The sequence below is a fragment of the Carex rostrata genome, chromosome 12 (genome assembly GCF_964058835.1).
Source record: "Carex rostrata chromosome 12, lpCarRost1.2, whole genome shotgun sequence".
In the NCBI taxonomy this organism is placed as follows: Eukaryota; Viridiplantae; Streptophyta; class Magnoliopsida; order Poales; family Cyperaceae; genus Carex; species Carex rostrata.
In genome coordinates this window covers 5963904-5974859 of record NC_135929.1, presented here as the reverse complement: position 1 = coordinate 5974859, position 10956 = coordinate 5963904, and the positions used below count along the sequence as shown (strand labels likewise).

Below are 10956 nucleotides of genomic sequence, written 5' to 3'. Positions count from 1 at the left end.
CGGATAAACGGGTAAAAGGGTGCCATTGACACCCCTAAATGAAACTAACGTGATAGAGGTAAAAGAAAATAGACGAAAATAAAGGTATATAACATTATGCTCGCTTTAGTTCATACAACGAATCAGCATCTACCAAAGGGTAAATTTTGTCATAATTCACTATACTTTTTTTTCATGAATGGAACTCAAATTTGATTTATTTCTCAATAATTACAAAATGATTTGATTGGAATAAATATTAAATTTAATAATAATAGAATAATAAATTAAACTTGAGTAACCAATCTTCTGATAAAGTTTAGTGATCTGCTACAAAATTTATGACAATTTGTATTTTGACATGATAACAAAATTCCAAACATAGTGTTGAGATAAATACAATTTATTGATGAACACGTTCTAGTTTTTGTTATTTAAGTTTAGATTGTAGGTTAAGCTATGGAACAGTTTAACTAATTCTTTTTATAAATTTATTTACTCTAAAATAATGCATTTTTAAATTTTGCAAAAGTAAAACAATATCAAACTGAGACTTGTAAAACTTGAAACTACATTGATTAAAAAAATTGCATCCATAGAAACCATGGATAAAGACAATCTATTTTGAGTATGACAAAAGGCTACTGAGTATTAATGAAAAAAATGCAAATATCATAATCTTAACAATAATTCAAATGTCTCCAAACAAAAGCCATGAAGTACATATGTAGCTAATTAGACAATGACTTTAAAATTATACTAATGAATATTATAATTTCAAGAAATAATTAATCTTTCATGGTAAGGGTTCAAAGAAAACTAAAAAACTAAAAAAAAAATTGACAATTGTGCTTGCATGTGTTTCTAAATGATATTCAATATCAAAATTTAAGGAACTGACTTTTGGTCTAGTGGCAAAGAGCAACGTCCTTTGTGTGAGAGGTTTCATGGGTTCGAAACTCGAATAGAATTTTTTTTATGAATATTAAATGAAAGTTAGTTGGCTAGATCTCTATATGTTTATAAATATATAATTACACACACATCAAAATTTTAGTTACAACAAACTACATTTTTTTCTTTTTCTAAATTCAACAAACTATAATCAAGAAGAGATTATTACATCTTACTGTGTTACAAAGCAAAATTAGATTTATTATTAAAAATTACATTTACAAGAGCTACCCAGCTTGATTTAATCCAAACATTAATTCATCATAATAAAATAGTTCTCTTTTGGATGGCATCCAGTGCTATTCCTTTTGGATAAGAACGGTTGCTACTGTAGGAAACCTGGATATCCTTAACAAAGCTCATTCAAAGACGACAATTTCCTTTATCCATTTAGATAGAATCATTAAAAAAGAAAGAGAAGAGAGATGAGATGGATCCAATGCCAATGCTATGAATTTTGTCATGTACCATTGGATGGCATTTTAGGATCTAGGTAAGCGGCTTAACATTTTGTGGAACTATTTCACAGATGGAAACAATATTGTAGGGTTGTGCAACATGACTTTATGATAGGATGAAAGCATGACAACTTTTTCTGCCTCTAATTTTTGGCTTGGATTGGAATTTATGTTATTTACCGAAAAAACCATGCACAATTTTTTTGGTACATGGACTAATGATTTTTTTTTTTTAAATAGAATCAAATTTAATATTTTTAACAAAACAAGTACCATTGAATTAGATTCAACAAAAAAACAAATGGAGGCACAAAGACGTTTGCTCCACTAATCCGCTAGATCGGTGCAGCAATTTTATGACCCATATAAATAGCTCTACGGATCGGTGGAGCAAATATATTTGTGTTTTTTATAAAAATCAAATCAATGAAGCTTGTTCTGTTAAAATATTTAAAATTAGTTCTACTTAAAAATATATATATATATGTACTAAGAGTACATGCATGGCAAAGGAGATTTGCAAAAGATATTTAGAAGGAGAGTTTAAACATTTTTTTTTATTTTAAAGCACGAGAATTTAACAGTAATTACTTAGTTTTAAACATAAAAAATATTTAAGACGTATTTTTTTCTCTTCTCTTTTCTCCCTTTCTATTATTTTTATGGGGAGCAAATAGTGTAGTCAGGCATACAGATTTTGTTCTGATAAAATAGAAATTCTTATTTCCTATCAGAAACCAGAAAACACATGCAATTTTTCACTTTTGGTAATGCAGAAAAAAAAATCCCCGCCACATTAAACCCTTTTTGTTTACGAAAAAAAAAAACGCCATGGCATTAAACAAACAAAAAAAAAATGCATAGGATTAAAAAAAATCCTCTGGTATTGAAGTCAAAATTTGGTATTTCCCCCTGTACATGCAAAATAGTTTTTGCAAATGTCTCTTACAATATTCAAACCATTTGTTGATATCTATTTATGTCTTAGAAATAATTGTGCTATGGCTATGCACAAAATTATCCCGGAATCAAGAATTAAATTTTCAAGGAATTTTAAATAGAAAATAAATCTGCTGCAATCCTGAATCCAGTGAACACATCTCGAAACAACTTGTTTTTCTGTGCACACATTTTGAAATAATTTGACGACTAGATTTGAATTGCATGGATTTCAGAATCACTAGTCTCAAATTATAGCAGATTCGGATCTTTTTTAATATCATGTGTGAAGTAAGAATATTTTCTAAATTTAAGCACACAGTTTCTCACTATTTCTCTTGTAAAAAAAAAAAAACAAGAAAGAACCTTAAATGTCCCCTAGTCAACTACACCAACCTTAATACCTTATCATCTTTTCTTTTGATCTGACTTGATCATACATTACATATAATCTCCTCTCTTAATAAGATCCATAAACAGTCAAAAAGGTTCCCTTAAATATGGGCCTGTGACATAACTTGTGAACCCTAATTCAGTATGGTTGGTGGTATGGAATATAACATATATAGATGGGACCCCTTGTAGTGCAATTGTTAATAAATACAATTTTTTTTCTTTGCATCATATTTGTTAAGTCATATGATCATATCACCTCCAGGCTCGGTTCAGATCTAACAAAATTACAGTCACATTATGGGAACTTGACCTTGTCTTGTCAGGCATTGCTGGGTTTAGTACTTTGACAAGACCTTTGACCCAGAGTGATTATTTATTTATTTATTTTTGGTGTTTTACATGGTTCTTCTAGAAATATGGGCTTGTCCAGTTTGAATAAAAAACGGTCGACTCAAATAGGTTAAATTATTTATGCAATTATCTGTTTTTTTTTAATCTATTAACTTCTGTTTTATTTTCCTCTCTCCTCTCTTATCTTTCATCATTCTATGCAACTATGGAATAGAGATTGGAGGTCAAAAAAAAAACTAATTGGGCCTGACTCATATATTCTTCAGGTCTGATTTGAACAAAAATCAAAGCTATTAACCTAAGCCCAAATTTATTTAAAGGCCCGGCCCACCTCCCTTAAACAGTTGTTCCTGGACACCTCACATCTGGCCCCCTTTCAACGGGTCCCCTTTTTTTTTGTGGAAATGTGGTACAAAACTTGAGGACACTGCCAATTTCCAAGTTGTCCAGAGAGGTTTTATCGCCTACATAAGATTTTTTTTTTCTTTTTTCGTTTACATTATAAAAATCCTTTGATTATTTGGCACAGTATAATTGAAAACAAACACTACTAAGATCTTTACAAATCAAACGAACAAGAAACAGGAAAGGAAGAGAATTATGCAACAAAGGGAATTAAATGAGGAAAGCATGTCCGGCACTGAACCGAAGGTAACGCCGGCAACACTGGAAAGAAGAACAAAAAGAGATAACTCGACAGAGAAAACCGAGCTAGTGGCCAAGGGATCATTCACACCAGATAGTTTGGAATGGACCGAGATGGGGAAGGACACTATTCACTGCTTCAGGAAGCAATACTGGTCCAGGGAGGCAGGGACAACTGGAGCCAGGGTAAGTGAATGAAATAGATTGCTGCTACTAATTTAGAAATGAGAAAACAGAACTTGTCTTCCAAGCATCGGTGGAATGAGCATTAGAACACCTGCTCGGATGCATGTTCAACGTAATTATTTGGTATAAATACAAGATTAAATTCAAAACTTGTACGCACAAATGTTTTTATTTTTATTTTTTGCCAGGGTTGCCTGGGATAGTTTAGGTCATTTTATTTTTGTTTCACAAACAAAATTGAATAGGCTTCTCTGATAATTCTTTTTCTTGTGCGAAAAAAAAGTGGGTAGTACAAAAACTCGCCAATAAAATAATACACACACATAATTGTAATTTAAATTTCACGTTACAAATTTAAATCCTAGTTAAAATCAAGAAACAAACCTAGAACAAACTGAACAAAATTTTATAAATTTTCTACAATAACCTACTCATTCTTTTCGTCCTCTCCCTCATTTTCCTCTTCCTCTTCTTCTTTCACAGGGTTTAATTCTTCAGGACCAGGCTCAGTTGTACCAGGTTCGGTACTGCTGGTACCATGCTTACTAGCCATGGCAACAAGCTCTCCTGGTGGTGGGTGGTCAAATTTGCAAGTCGCACCAAACTTGCAAGTTGCTGTCTTCATATAAAACGCACACACAGCAGCACCCTGCATTTGACATATAGAGGTTTTATTTAGACAAAGGGTCTTCTTTGTAAATGCAACCTTGCATCAGTTGTAATATTAGCCAGAATGTGAAAATATCATCAGGTAAATACTGGTAAATAACTGACTGGTCGTGTACAATTGGCCTCAGCTAAACATTCGATTAAGATTCAAGCCAACCTCAACAACTCTTGTTATGTGCCAATCCAATGTCCACTGGTTCATCATATATCTAGCAACATTGAAAAATCAAAGTAAAACAAGGTACCTCTCTTCTAGGGAGACCAGCAAGTGTAAGTTTGACAGTTTGTTTTTTACCATCAGATCCAACAGCCGAGCGGTCGAGTGGGTGGTGGAATTTACATTTATCTCCAAATTTGCATTGCCCAGTTTTCATGTAAAACTGAGTTATAGAGAAAACAAACAAAAGCACATCACAACACAAATAAAGCAACAGATTAAGTACTCTCTACAAACAATTTTAAGATGTCCAAGGTCAGTTGCTTTCCCCAGTTATTCTCCAAATAAACGAGGAAGAAAGAAACACTGCTTGGGCAAGTTTTAGGTAATTTTATTTCCCTTATTCAACCACCGTCACTGGCCTAAAATTAATGATGTATATGAATGCCTATATCATTTAAATACTTTCCGTACTTACATCACATTCCATTTCTCCCGGCCTCTGCGGATATGCAGTTGGAGGCAGCCCAGCAATCTAGAAGTAACAATGGCAAAATGTAAGATGCCAGTTAATAAAATATTCAGAAAACATTTATATGCACTAAATAAATTTCTTTCCTAGTTATTTTCTAATGTTGTATTTACCAAATGCAACTAGCACATACCAATGAAATTCAATATGAACAATCTTGGAGTATGCAAATCGATATTTCATAGCAACAAATTAATTAATTTTGAAGTTGTCCAGCTTTACTTGCCTGTGATGTATTTGAGACAGAATGCAGATCAAAATTTTGGAGAATGTTAGCAGCTACAAGAGGAAGATTCATATATGCCGATGGTGGAACAGCTTGATCAACAATGGGAGCCGCCAATGGAGGATTAATTACTACAGAATATTATAAGAATATACAATTATAGCCAAGAAATCATTGTAAAACAGAAGGCATTCATATCATATCACACTGATACAGTCATAAGAAAATAATGGTATGATCAGATGTATTTTCCAGAGCCAGAGCTGTACCAGCACTTTAAAATCAATCACTCAAAGCAAATATTAACAGAGTATTTCACACATGTAACGTACCACTTCTATCAGGATGGTTGAACCGACAAGTTGACCCGTACTTGCAACTGATACAAAAGCAAAAGATGTTGTCTCAACCATTCGTAAAAAAAAAAAAAAAGAAAGAAAGAAAAAGATAATAGAAATTTGGTACTAAAAGAGAGCCAATTCCATACCTTCCAGTTTTCATATAGAATGGGCAATCTCCTTCATCCTGTAAAACAAACAAGAATCTTAATTTTGCAAATGTCCCATTTGTTTCTTTTTTTGCTTCTAGCATGCATGCTCGAGTGTACAGAATATTACTTAAAATACTTTTTTTTTTCTCATTTCTACTGTAAATATTTTATCAAGAATCTTAATTTTGCAAATGTCCCATTTGTTTCTTTTTTTGCTTCTAGCATGCATGCTCGAGTGTACAGAATATTACTTAAAATACTTTTTTTTTTCTCATTTCTACTGTAAATATTTTATCAAGGCTGCCGTCAAACAAGATTCAGTTGTAAGGCTCTAAAAAATTCAAAATAAAATTGATTCTCAGTCCGCTTGTAGTATGCATACCGCTAAAAGCCAAGGGTTTCTAGTTTTCTGCTTAGTTTGACCTCTCTATTAGTGGTTATTGATCTATGCAACTTCAAAATGTTTAACTGCAACAAGGAAGAAAGATATACCGCTCGAAAAGGTAGACCCTTAGAATTATACAGTACAGCATTATATCCAGATGAAGGCTTTGCGATTGCTGCAGTGGGATCTGCATTAATACATGCCAAGGCAGTACTTATCTCATGTTCTCCATCGGATGTTTTATGAAGATCCTTGGGATGGTTAAACTTACAATTCGCACCAAACTTGCACATACCCGTCTTAGCAAAGAACTGTTTAATGAGGGGTAAATCATTAAAATAACCATTTGACAAACAAAGGAATATTTGCTTGGATTCAACTTGAATGGCCTGAGGCATTCTATGACTGTCAATTTTGGTGTGTCAGTAATTAATAGAAAACATCTAGTATGCATGTAATTTACTGTAAAATCTTTACTACATATTTTATTTGCATAAAAATGGATGTATTTTTTATGTAATTACTCTAATAATTAACTATTAGACATGGTCCTGAAAAGCTTCAACAAAAGCAAAAGTAACTAAAAAAACAAACCAAGCATGAAATTTACAACTGACTAAATTATAGAACCAAAATTAGTACAAAATTAAATTGAAAATGCAAACATGGTAAGCGAACAAGTATATACTCTTACCGAGCACATAGGTTCAGAAGGCCTCTCGGGTAGTGCCAACTTATCTAACTTATCAGCCTGTAGGTTCATAAAATTAACGACACAAAAGAAAAAGAATCTCAATTAATAAATAAATAAAACAATGGGAAAGAGGTAAGGAGAAGGGAGGGCAGTTCAGACTAACCTCCCCAGAATTTTTACTGATGACCCCTTTTGGATGGTTAAACTTGCACTTGGCTGCAAATTTGCACGTGGATGTCTTCATATAGAACTATCAAAACAAAAGAAAAAAGAACTTGAGAACAAAGAACAAAACAAAAGTATGTATGTGGTGCACAGAAAAGAGGGAACACGAGAGAGAGAGAGAGAAAGAGTAGAATGAAAAAACATACAGGACAGTCAGGCTCGCCAGGTCGTTCAGGGAGAGGTTCCTCAGCCAGAACTGGAACTTGTGGGGTCTACACAAATAGTTATATTCAACTGTTAATAGCAATGCGAGAAGAAGGAAAACAAGTGCAACTGTAAAATAGAGATGCATCAGTCAGTTCCCACGAGAGGAATCTTAATAGAAATGGATGCCAGGGTTGATGGGGCCCTTATTTCAGTAGGAAAATTGCAACTTTTTAGAGCTCATAAAAAAAAGTCAATCAGTGACCAAAATTTGGACCCTGGTATGGTACTTTTTGGTTTGCCCCACAGGCCTTCTCTTCTCCATACACCTCCTTATCTGGGCATCTGGCACCACACAGGTTTTGGTCTGGCAGTACTGGTTACTCCTAGGTGAACAATACCAAGTAGGTAAAACTACACAAGCTCTTGTATAATAAGGTCATGGTGAAAGGGAAATAGAAAAATTCCAAAAAACCCCGGTTTTAAGCTGTCTTAACCTAATTCAATAACTACCAATCCAAAATATATTGACCATTTCAGATAGCTATATTTCCACACTGGGAATGAATTTAAGAACCATATATTATATCCTCTCACGTGCCTGTAGTGTGCTACAAACTACCATAGGACCTCGCTAAATTGATATGACAACACCATAGGACCTCGCTAAATTGATATGACAACACCATAGGACCTCGCTAAATTGATATGACAACAATATACTCATAACAAGCTTACGTATTGGCACTGTAGTGTCATTCAGATAACAAAGTAACGTACTAGTCAATAAAGAGGAGAGAACACTAATCTAAGCTAGGAACATGAATTAATAATAGTGAAACTGACTGCATATCTGCGACTATAAAAATAATCCTCCAAAATTGTATAAAACCACCATCACTGCATCACCCCTTGTACATTTTAAACAAAGATTGTATACATAAAAAGCCAGAATTTTCATTCAAAATGACATATATGATTTCTACCAAAATAAATTTATTGCATTGAAGAAATTGCATGTGAAATTCCATTCAGATATCAAAATCAATACTGCTGGACAAAAAAATAGAATAATAATAGTAACAATAACAGTAATGATAATAATTAATATAATAATATAGGTTGAAATAATAATTAAGTAATATCACCTCTTTCCAGTCTGGGAGTCCGCCTTGCGGGACCCAGATAGGATGGTCGAATTTGCATGTCTCTCCATATTTACAGGTTCTCGTCATCATATAATGTGCACAATCCTTCTCTCCTGGCCTTTGGGGATATATTGGTAATTTGCTCTCCACTCTAGGCCTTTTAACCATATAATCATGTGTATATATTGGTGCCTCTATTTGCCCCGGATACGGATGGTGATACGAAGCTATACGTAAATAATACAAAAAATATAAAATAAGTAGCATTATTCATATGCTTTAATAAGTTGAAACTTAATTAAATCAAATAAACTAATGAAATTTAGTAGTATCTCAGTATTATATGGAAACTATTTACAGGCACGCTAAACTGATTAAAGTTAACACGGGAAATGCTATTCCGAGTATATTAGATATCAAACACAATAATACCAGTGTAAAAGATATCGTATTAACAAGACCAATACAAACCTTGATTGGAATAGAAACTTAGGAATAGAAACTTAGTTTGTTTACTTATTTATTTTGTAAATGATAGTTTGGTACTACTAATTTACAATTAAAAAGTAAGAGATTCTGTTAAGATAATTTACCAATTTATGCAAGAATTTTGTTTTATCCAGCACCACTATAAGGAATGAACTTATCGTGCAAATAACTTGACCATAGAATTAGCTATACATGTCTATCTTATATAACCAGTGGAAATCAAATGTACGTTTATGAAAACTAATACAAAAACAACAAGCTACATCATGTGAATTTTACCAGCATTGTTTACTATGTAACCGAGAAACATAGTAAACGAACAAAATACTGGCTAGACTAATAGCAATATCTCTCCATTTCCAGAACGTAACATCTCGCTAGACTCCTCAAGAAATCGACTCGGATTAATGTCCTAAGAACTAGTAAACCAAGGAAATCTCCACAGATCTTAGCTCTAATGCAAAAAAATAAAGAGCATGACAGATCAGAACGAACCTTCCAGCGAGCGTCTAGAAGGCGGGAGCCCAACATCAACAGGAGGAATGGGAGGCGGAGGCGCCGCCGAAGAGTGATGAGAGTAGCGGGAGCGATAGTACCCCGGATCGCCGTTGAAATGGTCGGAGGAAGCTGGATATCGGTCCGAGGGGGCGGAGAAAAGGTCAGGATGGAGAGAAGATAGCCCCGAGTAGCCGGAGTTATAACTCGAGCCATATCCGTACGTCGGGTTCGACATGGCGGAGCACAGATAGAGAATAGGGTTAGGGTTTGGTGAGTGATGTGTAAAGCAAGGAGATGATGACGAGAGAATGAAACTAGAGGTGTGATTTTGTCGTCAAGTGGTAGATTTTGTGAATTCATATCCGCTGAGGTAACAGAATATTTTTGTTTAGATGACCGTCCGATCATGATTCGCACGGATATTGATGAACCGGATTCTGATCGGACGGTCCTTATCTCAACAGTAATATTATGTTACCTCATGGTGTGCTAAGAGTATTCATTTAAAAAATTGAATTTACTTTGCAACGTCAGCAATTTAATAATTTCTTATATCAAAATAATTAATTTTCAGAATTAAAAAAAAGAGTAATTATAATTACGGAAATGAAAATGTTTATATTCCTAGCAAAAGTAATTGCAAAATTTTATGTGATATTTTTAAACATATACAATTTTATTCAAAATTAATAAAATACTAATTATGATAATAATTAGATAAGATACTTTGCACTCTCTCAATAGATAATGATAAAATAAAATCAGGATAAATACCAATTTCTATTATTGGTAAAAAAAAAAGACAGGTTGAAAGAAAGATTTCTCGTGATCCAGAATCCGAGTAAAAAAAATTCGAGTTTGAAACATAAAATAACTTGTACCTGTAGAACATCTGACGTAATATAAATGTTCAACATTTTTGCAATTAAAAGTTAACAATTGCAATATCTTTGCAAGCGAGATGAAAATGCCATAATGCACGCTTTAGTGAACTAGCGGCCATTTTTATTATATCCTAAAAAAAAAAGAAATTTTAATAATGCCCCTACATTGAATTTCTTGTTAAAAATGCCCCAACTGCCAGGTCCACGGGCGGCCCAAAACACAAGCGGACCGCTCGTCCCACTGGCGGGTCACTTCAACTAGCGGGGCGCCCCTGGCACGGGCGGTTCACTGTTCACCAAAAATTAAACTTTGAAAATTCACCAACTAACAAATAAAATCAAAATTCACCAAAAAAATAAAAATAAAAAAAATCAAAGTTATAAAGATTTACGACATCACTTCGTAAATATATCAAATATTTTATTTTTTGGCATACACTCTAAATAATAAAACTTTTTTTTCACAAAATTATTCAAATCAAAATACTAAAATCTCTCTCGAAAAAA

At 33.4% G+C, this 10956-nt stretch overlaps 1 protein-coding gene across 3 annotated transcripts; it reads right to left on the bottom strand.

Moving 5' to 3' along the window:
• Positions 1-4207: 4207 nt before the first annotated feature.
• Positions 4208-9893, bottom strand: LOC144562813 (zinc finger CCCH domain-containing protein 8-like). 3 transcript variants are annotated; one of them, XM_078312107.1, is made up of 12 exons: positions 9563-9890; positions 8579-8805; positions 7433-7498; positions 7225-7311; positions 7062-7118; positions 6475-6678; positions 5980-6017; positions 5825-5871; positions 5493-5623; positions 5213-5269; positions 4823-4957; positions 4208-4557 (listed from the first exon to the last, which is right to left on the bottom strand). In XM_078312107.1, exons 1-12 carry the CDS (start codon positions 9798-9800, stop codon positions 4336-4338), a joined length of 1509 nt encoding a protein of 502 aa, XP_078168233.1. In that variant the 5' UTR covers positions 9801-9890; the 3' UTR covers positions 4208-4335. The 3 variants fall into 3 exon arrangements, with proteins under 3 accessions (XP_078168233.1, XP_078168234.1, XP_078168235.1); XM_078312108.1 differs by lacking the exon at positions 7062-7118 and having other exon boundaries at positions 9563-9893; XM_078312109.1 differs by lacking the exon at positions 8579-8805 and having other exon boundaries at positions 9563-9794.
• Between the last annotated feature and the right edge of the window lie 1063 nt (positions 9894-10956).

Coding starts and splice junctions, on each gene's coding strand:
- LOC144562813 (XM_078312107.1), bottom strand. CDS start 9,800: ATGTCGAACCCGACGTACGGATATGGCTCGAGTTATAACTCCGGCTAC. Junction 6,018..6,474: donor AGGGTCTACCTTTTCGAGCG/GTATATCTTTCT, acceptor TTTGTTTTACAG/GATGAAGGAGATTGCCCATT. Junction 5,872..5,979: donor TTCTATATGAAAACTGGAAG/GTATGGAATTGG, acceptor CTTTTGTATCAG/TTGCAAGTACGGGTCAACTT.